The 18,468-nt window shown below is 37.3% G+C and overlaps 2 protein-coding genes across 2 annotated transcripts; both read right to left on the bottom strand.

The window, feature by feature from the left end:
• Nucleotides 1-324: 324 nt before the first annotated feature.
• On the bottom strand, nt 325-7,041 carry LOC132282230 (xyloglucan O-acetyltransferase 4-like). The gene is made up of 3 exons (XM_059783837.1): nt 7,004-7,041; nt 1,927-2,299; nt 325-1,101 (listed from the first exon to the last, which is right to left on the bottom strand). The coding sequence occupies exons 1-3, from the start codon at nt 7,039-7,041 to the stop codon at nt 325-327; spliced, it is 1,188 nt and encodes a 395-aa protein (XP_059639820.1).
• A 3,053-nt stretch (nt 7,042-10,094) lies between these two features.
• LOC132283280 (uncharacterized) lies at nt 10,095-18,053 on the bottom strand. The gene is made up of 5 exons (XM_059785216.1): nt 17,957-18,053; nt 16,562-16,692; nt 15,761-16,132; nt 11,067-15,687; nt 10,095-10,509 (listed from the first exon to the last, which is right to left on the bottom strand). The coding sequence occupies exon 4, from the start codon at nt 15,619-15,621 to the stop codon at nt 11,104-11,106; it is 4,518 nt and encodes a 1,505-aa protein (XP_059641199.1). The 5' UTR covers nt 15,622-15,687; nt 15,761-16,132; nt 16,562-16,692; nt 17,957-18,053; the 3' UTR covers nt 10,095-10,509; nt 11,067-11,103.
• Between the last annotated feature and the right edge of the window lie 415 nt (nt 18,054-18,468).

The following is an 18,468-nucleotide window of genomic DNA, read 5'->3' as shown; positions in this document are numbered from 1 at the left end:
GATAGTTTATCGGTTATTTAGATTTGATTAGTTGAGAAAACAGTAAGACATGTTTGCTTGAATGTCCGCTAGCCTATGACATCATTGCTTCTGCTCCACCAGTACCTTTGTTTATATAGATTCTCATGGCCCCTCTAAACTGTACCATTTTGTGGTTCTTTCATTTCTCCATACCTCTCTTCTTTTTTCTTTTTATTTTAATTGAATTGCCTATACTTACCCTCATTGATTAGGACCTAGCTTCTACTTGGTAAATCCATATCAAAGTGCATTGTGGGAGAGCTGAGGGGAGATTCTCAGTGTGGCGCTTAACCTGAATTTATCTCAACCCTCAAGTGATAAACCAGCTTCCTTTTTCAGCACAGCCATCAACAAATCATTCCATGCATCGATAGGCCCCGGTAAACACCAATGTAGACAGTCATTGATACCCGTCATCTGTTGGTTACCATAGTGGGGTCCAGGGTGCCCATCAGGTCTCATTAGCATGGCCATTGTAACATCCAACTCCACAAACCTCTGTCCTCTCTGTCCTCCTTTTCTCACTCTTTCTACTTCTTCCACTTGAACGGTCCTCAATTCCCACTCAAAACCTCCCAAGTTAATTTCACCTTCACCCAGGGGACTGGTCTTGTTGCAGTATCCTCCAGCGTTCCAAGCCCCATTCTCAAAATGTGCTGGTGAGAATGTCCTTACCAGAGTCGTTAATCCCTTGCACTCCTTGCAACCACTGATGAACTCGAGGGTAGTACGGAAGACCTTTCGGAAGGCGAAGTCAAGCCCGAAATGTGTGACATTCAGATCGCTGCAATACACGCATCCAATCAGAATCCCGCCCTCGTATATGTAATTGGGTCGGAAGAACCAGTGGGCATCGGAGATGATAGCATAGTCTGATCCTTGAAGTTTTTGAGACCATTTGTTGTCAATTCTGTCAAGATGTAAGTTGAAAGGGCCAAATGAAGAACCATTGATAAATCTCTCCTCGCTGGTGACTAAGAATGTTGTTGGGATGAATACGAGGGTGAAGTTGTGTGAGTAGAAATACATCGTCTGAGATCTGTCCTCGCCATCCTTGTCTACTTCAGTTGGACCTACCACCTAGAAGAAGTTGATAGTTGATAATTTGTTACAATTTAATTAGACCACCTAGAAGAAGTTGATAGTTGATAATCTGTTACAATTGAATTAGACGAGAATCTTGGTGAAGTTGCTGGTGGCTTATCAATGATGTTGGGTCAGTTCATTGCGATAATCATTCAATTTTCAATTTAATTAAAGAGTTCATGATACCATGAAATTGAGCATACATTATGTCTTTTTTTCGGTTAGGGCATGCATAATGTCTCGAGTGCTTGGAATTACAAATTTTTCTCTTCTCGTACTCTTCCAATTCATCACAATCTATTTGGAGATGAATAACATACATTCGAACGGATCATATCAGTTCTAGGATCTGAAGGGAGTTGATAACTCTGGTTTTAATATGGAACCCTGCTAATTCAGGATGTACTACTTCATTTATTTAGAAAGAAAATTAAACAGTATATTATATATTATATTTGATAGTAACAGGCTAACTAACAGCTATAAAAATTGCGAACATGATATTTTCTTTTATTTGATCAATTTATATCATTATGTGATCCTTTTTTTTCAATAAAAATGAATGGCATGTATCTCCCAGGTATGTCAGATCAGTTGTAGATGCTATAACTCTTTATCTACCATCAGGTAAGCTTCGTCAGTTAAGTTCTACGCCCGTCACATCTGATTATGTTAATGAATGTAACTGTGTCCCACAAGTAGCTACACACCTATCATTTCCACATCTATATGCTTATTGATGCTTATTCATTCGCATTATTTAATCGGTCTCAAAATGAGGAGGAGAAGAAGACAGAGAATAAGTTGATGAAAAGTGACCTGAGAGAGTAGACATAGAAGTGACTCCATATGATTCCGGGCAACAGAGTCACCTACAAATACCATTATTTTATGTTGAACAATCCTCAGAAAGGTCTTGGGATCGAACCTTGGAAGCTCACATTCGATGGGTTTCCATCTCCAGTTGATAAAGTCTGTGTCCTTCCTCCCATGCTTGAAACAATTCTTCCATTCAGGTATCCATGAACAGTTTGTACTCGTGTACGCAGAACCATTTTGGTCTGGAATCCATTGACCCTTGAACAAGTCACACTCTTCATGATCAATTCCTTGGGTTAAAACATGAGTCCTTTGATCAATTTGTTGATTTGATGCGAACTTGAAAGGTTTGGGAGAACACATAGCGATGAAGCTAGTAATGAAGATTACACCAGCAGAACATAACAAGAAAGTAATCCTTCCACTCACCATCATCATCAGATATCGCTTTTTTTTGTAAGAGTGGTGAAGTTTATGGGAGAATAGAGAGGATGAATTCAAGCTCAGACAGGGTGAGAGAAGGATAAAGAGAGCCCAAGGTGGACATCTAATATGGAGTATTAATTAGGTACCTATTGTTGTTACATGGGAGAAAATTAATGTATTAATTAGGTACCTGGTGTTGTTACATGGGAGAAAATCAATGTATTAATTAGGTATCTAGTGGCCTTAAATGGAAGAAAATCAATGTATTAATTATGTACTGTATTAATTAGGTACCTAGTGTTGTTATATGGGAGAAAATCAATGATATCTAGTCTCAAAAAGAGAGAAAAAGTAAGTTGAACATTGGTAATTAAATATAAAGATTATAATAAGGGGAAATTATGTGGGCTTTTTGGTAAGATTTTTTATATAAAATATCATAAATTATCCTATTAACCTAGTGTTGTTAGAAAATCAATGAGATCTAGTTCCAAAAAAAAAAAAAAAAAGAGTAATTTGAAACATAGTAATTAGATATGAAGGCTATATGTATATATATATACTAGTCGTGGTGAAATTAATTTTTGATATTTAATTTCTAATCTTATTTTTAAAAAGAAACTACAGAATAGTTTTTTGAGTTTACAGAATAATTTTTTGAGTTTACGCATATGATAATGATTTATATTAGTTAACTCTTGAGCTTGCCACCTTAATACCTATTTTGTCATGTCTTCCAGTTCTTCCAAGCAAATATTGACTGGGACTTGGACTAAAGGAGCGACTCATAAGTCATAACATCGTCATCACAACCATGAATTATTATAAAGAAATCAACATCAATATATAAAAATAGAGGGAAATGCATAAATAAAAGAATTAAATATGAAAAATCATTTAAAAAAGAATCTAAGACTCAAAACTACTTTTAAAAACTACCACAAAAACCGTAACCAGATTTTTACCATTTAGTCAAAATAAATTATATTCTATTACAAAGAATAAAAGATATATAAACTATACGAAAACAAAAACAATAATTGCAAAAGAATTTGAAACTATAATTCCAAAAATTCATAGGCTATTTATTGCTCTTTTCTTTCGGACAGTCATAATATTATTCCTTGCGGTTTTTCTACAATTTGTTCATTGGTGACAATCTTATTATAGACTTATTAATCATTCAATTGTTCTTCGTTATTATATAGTTCAACAATCGAATAAATAATTATTTCTTTAGAAATTGTGGGTGAAGGGATTTGTACCCTAATTTCTTGAATGATTACATTCTTATTTTTATCACTCCCACTGATTTAATCATTTCAATGAATATGGTATTACCGATTTCAACAAATGTCATGCCTTGTAAGGAGTAGCAAACGATTTAGGACATTGGCCCGTTTCATCATACTTTTTATAATATTCACCACCCCTATTTGACCTTACGATTTTTACTTTTATATCTCGTTGTCTTTCAACCTCATTTATGTATACTTCAAAAGTATTCATTGCTTGAGATTTTTCATACAATTAATAGATATATCCATAATGTGAAAAATCATCTATAAAGGTGATAAAATACTTTTTTCCACCAAAAGATGTAATATCAAAAGGTCCACAAATGTCTATATAAATAATTCAAGAAGCTTTGTACTTCTTGTAGTTCAAATCTTTGTATGTTTAGTTTATTTACCTTTAATACAATCCACACACACTAAAATGTAGATTCCGAAGAATTTCATCTTTTTCTAATCTTGTTAATCTTTCACGGGATAAATGGCCAGTCTTTTATATCATAAGAAAGATGAATTTTCATTAATTGAGCCACGTTTGATTCCAACATTATGATGCAAGGTCAAAAAAATTTCAGAAAATAAATAATCAAACTTTAATTTGTACAAATCATCAACAAGATACCAAAACCAAAAAATTAGAATTTTTTGAACAAACTGAAACGTCAATTACTAACTTTAAAGGAAAAGCATAAAGTTTGGACATAGAAACAAAAATTTTTACATTAAAAAAACATAAAGAGTTTAAAATAAATTTAAAATAAATTCACCTTCTAAGATTAAACAAAATGTCTCAATGGTCTCAACAAATTTTTTTCCCAATTCTCATAAATAATAAATTCTCATTTGAATTTATAGTATAAGTAATAAGAAAACCTTGCATCTATTAGAAATATAAACATTAGTACTTGTGTCAACCCATGATGTATTAAAAGGAATTTCAATAAGATTGATTCGAAACATACAAAAGCCAAAGGCTTACCTTTCTTTTCGAATCATTCTTTGTATTTTATGTAATCTTTCTAAAAGTGTTCAATACATAAATGACATTTTTGTATTATTACATTCCTTTCTTTTAATAGATTGACCAAAATCTTTTATTTTTGGGTGTTGCTCACTTAATGCCCTTTCAGGATTCTTCCCAAATTTCTTTTTAACTTCTCTAAGTCAAGAGATAAACATAATGATTACCTTGCTACTTAAACCTCCTAAATTGACGTACTTGCTAATTCATTCATATACCACTTATCTTTAATAGTGAATTTGAAATAACCCCAAACTTAGTAGATAAGAAATTGAGAATAAATTGAATGAGAAAAGTGTCATCCACAATTATCCCTAAGGTTCCCAATTTTACAGTAAGATTAGTCATCTCAAGAACATGATCATACATGGTATTAGTAACATTAAAATGTACAGTAGTGATATCAATCATTAGTTTTCCTACTAGATATTTATCTACATTATGAAAGCATTCTTCCATTCAAATATTTCTTAGCACTATCAATTTGGGGAATAATTATTTGCATAGAGATTATGTTTAATCTATTCTATCTCTCCCAAGCTTTATGGAAAATCTTTTTCTTTCTCACTGCTTTCTTTCATCGTAATAGCAACGAGTTTTCTCAATTGGTCCAACACACGTGAATTGCATTAAACTTGCTCAATCTATCATGAGAAGTTAGTCTAATTCAGAATTAGAATATATGTAGTATGTGAATTAAATGATATAATAAAACAATTATAATAAGATAAAATGTTCACAACCATAATGCCTTAATTTAATTACACTTACATTAAATTTTAGAAAAATAAGTACATTGTACAACTATGGTACCCCTTTGGTGGTAACCACAAAATACTAATAATGATACTTAAATGTATTTATATGTATAACTTCATTGGATGATCCATTATTTAATTAAACAGGCAAGTTATCTTTGGATATATTATATCTACCTAATTAAAATGCATACAACCCTTAATGTACATTTAACTACTTGAAAATCAATTCCCTTTAAGAAATTATTTCTCATAATTAAATAAACTCAATACTGATGAATATTACAAAAATCATAAGCATCATAATTCATAAAATATTGCAATTATGTTCACCACTAAAATTAATATTCATCAACTATTATGGTTGGGCCATTTTGGCAGTTACCAACCTTTAAATAATATGAATATTAAATTAGTTAATGACTAATTCATCATTTATTATGTCTACTACTAAATTTAATATTCATCAATCATTATCGTTAGACCACTTTGGCAGCTACCAACCCTCACATAATATGAATATTAAATTAGCTAGTGACTAATTATCATTAATTTATCCATTTTAACATTATACACACATACTCATACTGATTAATTCAAGTTTAAGTAGGTTCAATACCAGAAACTTAGTAGTCCGAAAAATTAATAAAAAATATTCTTTTACTTTATATACATAATAAAGCATATTATTTTTATTTCTGGACTTAGAGATCATAATTGAATCAATTTAATATTGATTCTACTTCTTAACCCCCTTGTACTTTTAATCTATCTATCTATCTATCTATATATATATATATATATATATATATATATATGAAGATATATGAAGACCTTAAATCAATTAACTAATAACTAGGTACCTAATTAATGTTGTTGTTAAATGGGAAAAAATCAATGACATTTAGTCTGGAAAAGAGAAAAAAATAATGAAGGCCCCGAATTTATTATGGTTAGTGATATTCACGATCCACAAAAATACTTAAGCGCTCTATTTTTCTAGTTAATTAAAAGAACAAAAATACCCTTCTATATTTTTCTTGTTTTCTATTCCTCAGAACCAAATTTGTGCGGATTTTCTGAGTGCTTATAGTTTATATCTCTCGAGAGGTAAACCCAAACTTTTCGAGGAAATTCATCAATCGGCGTCATCATATATCTACCACCACCATGTGACGTAACCTGAGAGGGACCCCAAAGATCAGAATGAATTTAATCCACCATACCTTTGGTCCTATGAATTCCTATACTGAACTTCACTCTGCACTGCTTCCCGAAGACACAATGCTCACAGAAATCCAGCTTCCTAGTTTTCTAACCACCCATCCATCCCTCTCTCACTCATATACGCAAGCCGCATATGCCACAATCTGGTAGTATCTAAATCTAGATCCGAGGACGACACAACAACTGAAATTGTGATTGTGCTACCCTACAAAGCATATAAACCATGTTTCTTCATCACCACAAGAGCACCCTTGGAAACCTAAATGACTCCACCTCCAGCCTTATAAATGCACCCGATGGAATTCAACGTCCCTAGGGAAAATAAATTCTTTCTCAATTCTGGTACATACCTGACATCAGTCAATGTCCCCAATATGCCATCATACATCTTGATTCAAACTGTACCGATACCTACTACCTTTCACGCCGCATCATTCCTCATCAGAACTTCCCCTCCATCAATAAGAGGTAAACCAGTCCCTGTTTGGACAAGCATGAAACGAGCAACCTGAATCAAGAATCCACTCATCGCAAGAGCTGCCGACTGAAATTGTGAGAATATTACCACCATCTGTATCATTACCCTCTGCAACAGCCACACTTTCAATTTCAGAGGATTTTACCTTTCCCTTCTTACGCTCCGGACAATCCTTTTTGAAATGCCCTTCCTTGTGACAGATGAAGCACCTCAACACCTTCGATTTGTTCTTAGACTTCAAAAGACATTTGCTGCTAGACGTTCCCTTCTGATTCGTTCTCCCTCTAACAAATAACCTCTCTGTCGAACTTTCTATATTGCCTTCAAACGCCCTTTTGCTGCAACTCCTTAGAATTAAAAGCTACCTTCACGTCTTCCATAGACAAAGCAATTATGTCATACATCATTGTATCGACAAAGTTCTCATACGAGGGTGGTAGAGAACACAACAAAATAATAGCCTGATCTTCATCCTTTATCTTGACATCAATATTATTCAAGTCCATTATGAAACTATTTACCTCGTCAAAATGGTCTTTCAGAGACGAACATTCGTGCATCTAAAGAGTGAACAATCGTTTCTTTAGATACAAGCGATTCGCAAGAGATTTCGTCATTACATGGGACTCCAACTTATGCTACAGCCCATCCGCCGTAGTCTCTCCAGCAACTTCTCGCAGAACCTAGTTACTCAAGCACAATAAAATCGTACTATGTGTTTTCTCCATAACCTCATCTTTGTCGTTGATTTTTTCTAGCAGTTCATCCTTCCCCTTCAGCGCCTTGGATAACCCTTGTTGAACCAACAAAGCCTGCATCCTAACCCTCCACAGGTTGAAATCGTTTCTGTCGTTAAACTTCTTGATTTCCAGAAACTTGGACGACATCCCTGCTTCGAATCGAAAGCTCTAATACCAGTTTGTTAAAACAAACGTAAAGAACCCAAGTTGAACCAAGAATCACGACAAAAAAGTAAACACACCACACAAAGAATACAAAATTTATATGTGGTTCGGCAACAGCCTACGCCCACGGTTGGGATTTGGCAAAAGTTTTCACTATGTGTAAAATCAAAGATTACCAGTTTTCAGCCTATCACTCTGTTTCTGAACAAATTTTAGAGTCTCACTCTTCCCCCCTCCAAGCCCTAAGTGCCCATATATATTGGGTTACAAGAGACTAATTAGGGTCCACGCCCCATGAGCAAAAAACAGGTCAAAGCTCATCCAACGGGTTGTCGGGTGCGACCTGACATCAAATTCGGGCCACAATATCACATAATCTTTTATGGTGATCCGGCAAGATGTTACTCGTCCTCAACCCCTCGTTGTCCTCCGATAATGCCATCATCAAGCTATTGTTGCCGCTACCACTATTCATCATCGAAACCCCACTCGTCGGAGATGATAGTAGCGGCGAGTCACACCCAAAAACCCAAATTAGTAACATATACTTGTATAGTTATATAGAGATAAAGTAAAGAAAGTTAGGTGTGTGTGTGTGTGTGTGTGTGTGTATATATATATACACATACACATACACACACACACACACACACACACTTATGTAGGTGTTGATGAACACCATTGAAATGAATTATATCTCGCCGTTGGTGATGGAATGGGCAATAACTTCGTCGGATTTTATGACCTGAGGATCAGCTTGCCTTCTTATCTCTCTAGAAAGTTCAATTTTGTTCGTGAGCACTCAAAATAAGGTCGCAAATTTTCAAATTTGGGCCTTTTTTATCCAAAACTGGAGATGATGAGAACAAAATTAATCATGAGCTACCAACAAGCCAGTGGCTTAGTGGTACCAAACCCCTACTTCCCAAAGGGAGATCAATGGTTCGAGTCTCGGTGGAGGCATGTGTTTGTGAGTACCAACTTAAAAAAAAAAAAAAAAAAAATTTAATCATGATCTATATGTATAGATACATCATACACTATATTAGTTGGAATGGAAGTGGGTCAAAGAGTGAACTTATCTTCATATATCAATTCAAATAATAAGAAAAAATCCAAAACTTCATTTTTACATTCTTTTGGTAGGTCTTAATAATGGTATCTTGAAATATTACTTAAGCAATGAATATCTTCAGGGGAAAAAATAATAGAAGTTGATTGGAGTAACAATTTCTTACCTAAAAGCCATTATAAGTAAGAAATAATTGAGCACTTTATAAAAACCTTTATTATTTATTTGAGACTGGTGTTAATTTTTTTAAAAAAAAGTTTAAGATTAACAAACATTTGTTTCTGCTTATTGTTTTAAAAATAAGACAAACATTTTAACGTTCTCAAAAATAAGACAAACATTTTAACGTTCTCAAACATTGTATCTGTTTATTGATAAATAAAAACTACACATAAACACTCATTATGTTTAAGCTTAAATGATAAACAATAAACAAAAATAGTTACCAAATGGGGCCTAAATATGAAGACTATAATAATGGGAAATCATGTGGGCCTTTTGGTCATTTAAGATTTCTGATATAAATATCATAAATCAATTAAACAATAAGGGGCGGCAATTTTAACATTTCAACATCTTTTGAATTGGTAATTTTGGCAGGTGTTAACCATTATTTATGTGACATTGACCAAAACCTAAAGGGGGTATCAATGCAATTTACGCTTTAAATACAATCAGCAGATGCAGCTCTTCTTATCAGTTCACAATTGGAGGACTGCTGATTTGGGCCAAACACACTCACGCTTGAATTTCAGCATGATTGCAAGCAGAAAAGGAAGTCCACAGTCTATAAAACAGAAATGAAGCATGTCATCTCATATCACAACCCTGAGAACAATCGACAGTAGGTACTTTCTTTGGCGGAGGTGGTGGTTTTGTATGGAGGGAGGCAGAGAAGAAAAATATTAAAACATTAAAAAATTGGAAACACATCACATTCGCAGGGCATACAGTGGTTGCTCTATGCTATATCATTCTCCAGAATGTGATAAAATACCAAAATTTGATAGTCATGACTACAGAACTATGTATGTAACAACAGGAGGAGGAGAAAAATAATTATGAAGACATGAACCAGCTTCATCCTGGACACACGTCCGATACATCCAATCCCGTCTCATCGGAATGATTGGTAAGGATTGGAGTCACCAGCATTGACACAAATTGGTACATCAGCCCTATTCTATAGTTTTATGGTGTCACCACATGCTTTTCAGAAGTTAAATAATATACAGTGGAACTGACTTAACCTCCAAGGGTGCTTTGAGGAACCAGGTGGTCTTCCAGTTAGGAGCTCTGCAGCAGAACACAAGTGGCTCAGAACGAGCTCATTTTCGACCTGGCCGTCGAAATCTGATCAGCAGGATGAACGGACTGATTGCTTTTGTAGGCCACAAAGAACTGCATAAAAAAAGTTCACGCCTTGGTGAAAATGGAAAAGCACAAAAAACACCAAATATTTATAAAGAGATATTGTTGTTTCCTAAATATCAAAATGCAGTGTACATGTGGGATAAATCATGTTTACTTGAAGATCTAATAAGAGAGGGAAAGAACATTCCCAAAAAGAAAGTAGAGCTCAAGGCATAAATCAAATTCCAGCAAGGTAGAGCAATGGAATGCTTTTCCACCCACAAAAAATGAAGAATACGTTGATGAATTTCACATAGCAAGGATTATGTTCTTTTTTTTTCTTTTATAACTAATACTTTCATTTCCCTTCGCCAGGTAAGCCTATATCATTGCATGTACAAGACCATATTTAAAAAGGGCGAAACAATAAATCTAAATCTAAATAAGCTCCATTCTGAAAGATGCACTTTATGCTTTCATATGTCACAAAAAACACAATTTCATAATTTTTCACAAGACTTCAAAGTGCATCCAATCCTTAATGTAAACTCCATCACCATCAACATCCCAATTACTATTACTACAAGCTTGGATAGATGGCTCACCAGTCCTCAACAGGTTTGACGCATTTGTAATAACTCCTTACTGCCATGAGGGTTGCTTGTATCTAATCCGGTCTCCATCCCATCCGCTATCAGGCTCCTTCCTCTTGAGTACACCTGTCATCTGATACATCTTTAATTGGTCGTCCGCCAAGGCTTGTGAACAAGCAACTGGAAGCTGCCTCAATGCTGAAGGCAACCTCTCATCTCTCCGGTCATCTACAACTCCGCTATCAGGCTCCTTTCTCTTGAGCACACCTGCCATCTGATACATCTTTAATTGGTCGTCCGCCAAGGCTTGTGAACAAGCAACTGGAAGCTGCCTCAATGCTGAAGGCAACCTCTCATCTCTCCGGTCATCTGCAACTGCAGGACCTGCATTAAGATCTAGACCCTGACCTCCCCATTTTCTACTTTCAAGACCAGTGTTACTTGCACCAACTGGAAGGCTCATAACATAGGATCGAGGGTAGTGGGATGATACACCAGCAGTTGGTCCGACAAGTTGTGGGGTAAGGGCAGGAAAGCAAAGTGAACCACCAGATGGAGAATCCATATATGCCGTTGAACAACCTAAATATGAATTTGATGTCACAGGAAAACTGGTGTCAAATGGGAATCCTGGATATTGAAATGGGGTCGTAGGGGGGATGGTAATTGCAGGGGAGGATGACAGCACGGCCCCCCTGTAGATTTCAGGACCAAAAGAACTGCCCCCAGTAGGGGGACCCACGACCCTCTGTGAGGTAGTACCAGTAACAACCGGATAACTCTGCTCCCCTCTACCTGGAAAGATCGACGGGATAGTGATGGCTGAATAGGAGTCACCTTGAGGTAACCATGATGAATACTTTGCTAAATCTGTACTACTCATTCTGACACCAGGAATAGGCGATAGAAATGGCACATTGTTCTTGGCATGTGGAACTGTCTCAGTTACTAACACTTCATCTGGACCAGGTCCATTGTTCAAATCAAAGTCCCTGGAAGCATTTAACTCGCCATTAGAAAATCCACCAGACAAAGACGATCTACCCAGGAATTGTTGAACTTCTAATCTACCACTGTTGCTAAAAGAGAACTGTCCAATTTCAGAACTCTCATCAACTCTGTTCAAATCAAGATCAAGTCCCCCACCACTATGATCGCGAGACCCAGATCCTGAATATGTCGCCCGTGTAGAGTTCTGGGAAAAAGCCACATCCTCAAGAATTCTCTGGTCTGGCACATTCAGGTCAATGTCGAAAGGAGGACGCACTTGTTTGCTTGGAGTGTCATCTGAGAAAGGGGCAAAAGTTGAACTGGGGGGCATTTCCAGAACCTTTCTAGGTTCTGCAGGCCGGAATGCACTGGTAGCAGCTGATCCTTTCCAGCCCATTTCCCCCTTGGTTCTCAAAGGGATTTCAGGAGGAAAAAATGATCCTTTGGCAGCAGCAGCCACAGTAATTGAAGAAGGGAAACTCCCAGACATGGAAGGAATGGGAAAAGGTAACGGGCAAGGGAAATGGATGACGGATGAATTTCCAGGAATTGATGACTTAACAAACTCCCCATGGTTTCCATCATCAACAGAAAAATCTTCATTCAGATCAAAATCCAGCTTAACAGCCACATCTGACCCTGCAGGCAACAAAGAAGCATTCACACAGGAAGCAGGTTCCTTTATCCCTATTTCAACTCCATCTAACTTGCGCCCACTAGACTTCATACACTGTTCTGTTTCTTGTACAGGAACTGTGGGAGACTCCTCTACGGAAGCTGATCCACCAGGACCGTAACTAAGAGCCTCATTTCTTTCCGACTTCTGCTCAGCACATTCACTCTTATGATCTAAGTTGGGTGATCCTAAATCAACTTTTTGTTCCCCAGTCTGTTCAGTCCGGCTCTCTACCTTCTTGGCACCAGCCTTTTCAGCCTGTGACTCCACGACCAAAGCACTACCAGAACAAGAAGGCAGAGTGTCCGCACTTTTTCCACTTGTAGACTTTAAGTGGAGCTTTGTCCCTAGGGATGACATCTGCTCAGTTAAGAAACCACAATCAGACTCTTTCTTCACGGTATCTTTCTCCTCCTTGCACATTCCTAAAGATGAGGGAGAATGGGATTCTTCATTGGCTCCGTTCTCAACTTTTGCACTTGTAACAACTACTTCTGGTACCATTACTACACTGTTCTCAACAGTTCTTTCTTCTGCATAATCTAACTTCTTATCTTCGTCAAACATGGGACTTTTTGCTTTGAATTTAGAATGAGAAACACTGTTATTTCTCAGCTGCACAGAACCTAACTTGCTTCTCTCAATAAACTGGTCAACGTTGTTATCTTCTGCCTTGACCTCTTTTATAGCATCTACGGAAGACATAGCCAATGAAGCATTGCAAATTAGTTTACTGGAGTTCCCATCAGATGTCAAGCGTGGGCAGCATGCATTTTGCTGCAAATCCATAATGGAAGAATCCAGTTGTGCACTGCGCTCCCCCATCTTATCTTCACAGCCGAATGAAGTAACTTTACTATTTCCAGAAAAGTTTGTTGAGGCAGGCATCGCACGATGTTGGGAGTCGATATTAACACACACAGAATCAACAGAATTAACTTGCTCCGCTGTAGAAGCACTGTGCGCAACATCATTCAGTTGCTCCTCATTCCGAGCTATATGTTCATCCAATTGTCTCAATTTCAAATCATTGCCAGAGCGGGGGTCCTCCGGTACAGGTGAATTTCTCCCAGGAGATCCCAATGGTGAGGCATCAGATCTGGGCATTTCTCCAGCAGCCACACTGGCAAGCAGATTCATCCCAATATCATCCCCACCTGATGCAGACGTACTGGCTTCAGATAACTTGACACAGCTCTCAATCAAAGCATTAATAGAGCTAAAAGAAGCATCAAAAGGTTTCCCTTGATTGGGGGTAATTCTGGAAGATAAACCAGTAAATTTGGAGGCTTCACTCAGTTTCTCACCATCTATAGCAGCGCTGCTCCGTTCATCACATGGAGTCCCAGTAGATGACACATTACCTTCATCAGACCCGGCCAATGTACCTTTGCCCTGAAATGAATCCAAGTCCACACTTGATGCACAGGTAACCTGCAAGGCATCAAATTTTCCCTTGACTTTCTGATCGTGGGTGGTAGGATCTTCAAAAGAACCACCACTAGCAGTTTGTGCAAGACTTTGAACAGTGTTTGGCAACCTGACAATCAATCGGTGGCTATTTCCCTGATCCACAGGGGGTATGTCAGCTACCCTTGTAGGTGAGAACTTTTCAGTCGTCGAACTCCTATTTGAAAGGCTAAATTTCCCCAAATCAGTTTCATTTTGAACACCTGAGACAGCTGATCCATGAGGACTCTTACTCAACTTCCAATGGCCAGATGCACTGCTAGATATCTTATTTACGCTCGGGGAACCAGCAGTTGAAGTGCGTGCGTCTTCCCTGTAAGAAGAGCCCCCCATTTTTGCATGATCACTTGAACACGATTGGCTGTTGTTCTGAGACTGACTAGAACTGCTGCTCTTCTCCTCTTTAATTGTTGATAGAGGTAGATCTGAGGCTCCACCACCAACTAATGATGCAGAACTGGCATCCTTGGCGCTGGTACCCATTGATGTAGTCATTGATGCTGCTAATTTTGTTGAGCCAGGAGATTCCGATGCAAACTTAGAAACATCTTCACCAGAACCAAGCTTAACCGGTGTAGTTTTAGCTGCAGAAGACTGTAGAATGGAACTCTTCATACCAACCTCAGAGGATCCTCCAATACGCCGGTTCCCTATATGAGAAACTTCAGAAAGCACCGACTTAGTAGGCCATGAACCACCACCACTTGGCCCAGCCTTCGCTTCAATCATTTTAATCTCAGCTCGAACACGTTCCTTCCATGTGTCAACTAAACTCTTAGCTTTCTTCTGAATTTCAGAATTTTTGTGACTACGTACCAAAAGATTCACAGACTTGCCAACATTACAATTTTGTAGTGCATGAAGATTTACAGGCAGCTTATCCAATGCACGAAGCAAAGCAAACAGAAATTCCTCGGCAGATTTATCGCTTTCCTTCGGGCTAATGCCGTCACCAATCTTCCCTTTATGAAGCTCTTGGAGCCATTCATCCAACACAGGCAGGCCCCTGAGTTGTACAAACCATCCAAGGCAATCAAACCTATCAGTGACAGCAATTACATCAACAAGCATTATTCGGCAAGCCAAATTAATTTTCTTCTCAGCACTGTCAGGTTGCATGAGTTGCACTAGTTTCTCGACCCCTTCAAAATCTACAAGCCCACCTTTGACTGTTATTTTAGCAATCTCAGACTTTAAAATGTGTTCTGGTTTAAATTGACCAGAATCTGGATCATCTGTTTTGGATGACCGCTCCCGTTTGACAGGATCAGATCCTTGCTCACTCCGATCCTTCTTCTTCCCCTTAACCTGAGAAGCAACGGGGGAGTTGCTGTCCTGTATGCTATCCGAACCATGCTTTAACTGTGGTGTTCCCACCGGATTATTCAAGGGTTTCGGGGAACGGCCTCCTGACTGCACTGCTCCGTACATTTCTATTCGTGTTTTGTTTAATAGCTTATCTACTTCTTCCTGCCGATCCTGTATCCAGAAACAAGACTAAAAATCTTATCAAGAGAAGAAACTGGTTAATGTAACTATCATATATACAATACAAAACCACAATACTCACGTTAATGTAATCTCGGTCAGTTAGCCACCATAAACACTTGTTCTCAATATCATACACCCGTCTGCACACAAATGAGGAGATACCTGAAGGAAGTTCAACATCTTTACCAAGAAATGCAACTTTACACGGATGGAGTAATGATGCAGCAGGTATCTCATCCTTGTGAAATGAGTAAAAGACCTCGTTAGGTGCTGCTTCCAGCAAATTACCTTTTCCAAGCTTTACATCAGCTGGTCGATAGAGCCAATTCACACATAAACTTAAACTTTCCTCTTCTCTTAATATTAACCTATGAATTATTCCAATGAAAGGTGGGGAATCCTGGGGTGGCTTGAAAAGTGCACAATCACCAACACAAATCTTGCGCCCATCCTACAAGAAAGCAAAGCCTAAGTGAAGAATACTCCTTAAGTTTTTGAGATAAACAAATTGCGCTTTCACATGCCAAAAATGTGTAGCTATGTACATGTACTTTAGGTACTTCTACTGGAGATAGAAGATATCACAGCAACCTAACCATAACTTATCAGTACTATTAACAAAAAATAAGCCTAAAGAACGTAAGTGACAACTCCACAATTAAAAGGATTCACCAGAAATATTTATAGATGATGTTACATTCTCACATAGCAATTAAGTTGTGGCAAAAACAATAAGTAAGATAAATTCACATAGAAGGCAGAAAGAACAATGACAGTAAATGATCCCAAAAAATTGAATTCTCAAATTTACTTCCACTTTGGACAAATGGCTAACATCCAGACAAGAAGAAGTTTACTTCATATCCAGATGCTATGTTACCTGGGTCCTCCTTTCTTCATCCTGGATTATCTGTATCGGTGCAACATGACATGGGCATGGATACACATACTTCAATATAATGGAACATCTTGCAAAACAGTCGGATCCAACACTTGGATACACGCCCACACCTGACACCCACAACCGAGTTCATGTGACATAACCTAAACAAAGCGACCTCAACCACAGAAGCATATTATTGTTTCTTCTATTAGTGTGCGTCATGGACACTACTCTTACACTAACAGTCAAAATAAATCTATCTATGACAAACCCAGTGTGTGTAGAAACCTAAAATAGAAGCAATCCAAGCTTGGCATTTGTGTCACTAGATTAATTGGTAAGTAATGATGTCAAAACAATAACCACCGAAACAAACAAAAATGAAAATAGTAGTCCAATTCAGGGTGTTTGGATAATAGTCGCACTAATATCCCAAAGACTGCTTTTAACCACTCATGATCGGGCTGTTTAACAAAGCAAAGCTAATGACATCAGTAACATTTCAAAGAATGCTTCCAAATTCCAACAACACATGGTGAAAAAAGATGTTTCAATCTACATTCGTGTATTTAGGGCGTACATGATTCCTATAAAGTTTGTGACAAAATTATGATATGAAACAAAACTACACATCTATAGAAATAAAAGCCAAGTTTATATAACACTCTAACAAATCCATCCAACTGTTTGTGCTGAAAAGATGTCCAACTTACATTTATATTGGATTTGTTCAGAAATGAATGATTCTTGAAATTTAGCGAGAGAGTATTTCCATTAAGTGAAGTAATTTATTACAACAAAACACAGCAGAAAATGAGTTCAGCTATGCAAATGAGTTCAGCCACACCACCCATAATTGCCAAACCCTAGGCAAAACTTAACGTCAAAACTTCCCAGCCCAAAAAATTCAGTAACTACCTCCAAAAAGACTAGCTGATCTAAACAAGAATTGAACCAGTTAATTAGAGAGCATATAGAGATTACCAAATTTGCATAGCAAAAAAAAATTTGAGCCAATCTCACATTTAGTTGAACATTTTGTTTGGTAATTTCACCCAAAAGCCAGACACACACCAAAATATATATATATATATACACACACACACACAACCCTCAGTACATAAAAATTGCCTTTATTTATCTATTCATTTTTCTCCTGAAACCTACAAAACAACTCAACAACATGACATGACCAACACGATCAGCATTCTCACTATCCACTGGATGACTATAAACCAGTAAGAAATTTCTAACGAATCTCGCTGCCAAAATTAATAATTGAAGTTATATCGTCGTCAACCAAGGAAAAAAAAAAAAAAACAAGATATATACCACCGCCACAGAAAACACAATAAAAGCAATATATATATTTACATATGTTTGTAGGTATACTTTGGAGAATGAATCGGATGTAATTGGAGCAGAATCGGTAGCGGCTACAGACGACGTGGTGGATGCAGGGACTGACCACATGTGCCGGCGGTGTGTCCTCCGCTCACCTTCCCGCCCATGCATAATAACCGTCCATAATCGCCGGTTACGGTACCTATCAAGCCACTTGCATCACTGACGAGAAACATCAACTCCAATAAATTTCGACCTTTTTGATCCCCTTATCAATAAAACCCTAGATGATAATATTTTACTCGAGCTGTTTTGAAACCCTCGATCGATGCATAAATTTTGTGTCGCCGTTAGAAAAACGGAAACCCTAAAAATCAGGGCTCAATTTTAAGCTAAGAATCACCGGAATTTGACATTTAGGGCTTAGGTGTCGATAAATCGAATCGATTTGACGGAAAATCCGACTGATTTGGATCTCAAAGAGAGAATTGAATTAGCAAAGTCGAGAAATTTCAGGGGAGGGTTTCGAGTGAGCTGTTTCGTTGTGTTTTGTGTGTGTA

This window comes from Cornus florida, unplaced genomic scaffold, assembly GCF_030987335.1.
Source record: "Cornus florida cultivar Cherokee Brave unplaced genomic scaffold, ASM3098733v1 CherokeeBrave_3.0.0_Hap2_Chr11, whole genome shotgun sequence".
Taxonomy (NCBI): domain Eukaryota; kingdom Viridiplantae; phylum Streptophyta; class Magnoliopsida; order Cornales; family Cornaceae; genus Cornus; species Cornus florida.
Note: the sequence above shows the minus strand (reverse complement) of the source record. Positions and strands in the feature narration are given on the sequence as shown.

Excerpts from the sequence above, each read along its gene's own strand:
- LOC132283280 (XM_059785216.1), bottom strand. The coding sequence starts at position 15,621 with ATGTACGGAGCAGTGCAGTCAGGAGGCCGTTCCCCGAAACCCTTGAAT.
- LOC132282230 (XM_059783837.1), bottom strand. The coding sequence starts at position 7,041 with ATGTATGATGGCATATTGGGGACATTGACTGATGTCAG. Across the intron at positions 2,300-7,003 it reads GGGACATTGACTGATGTCAG|CTTCATCGCTATGTGTTCTC; the intron begins GTATGTACCAGA and ends CTTCATTACTAG. Across the intron at positions 1,102-1,926 it reads TTCTATGTCTACTCTCTCAG|GTGGTAGGTCCAACTGAAGT; the intron begins GTCACTTTTCAT and ends AACTTCTTCTAG.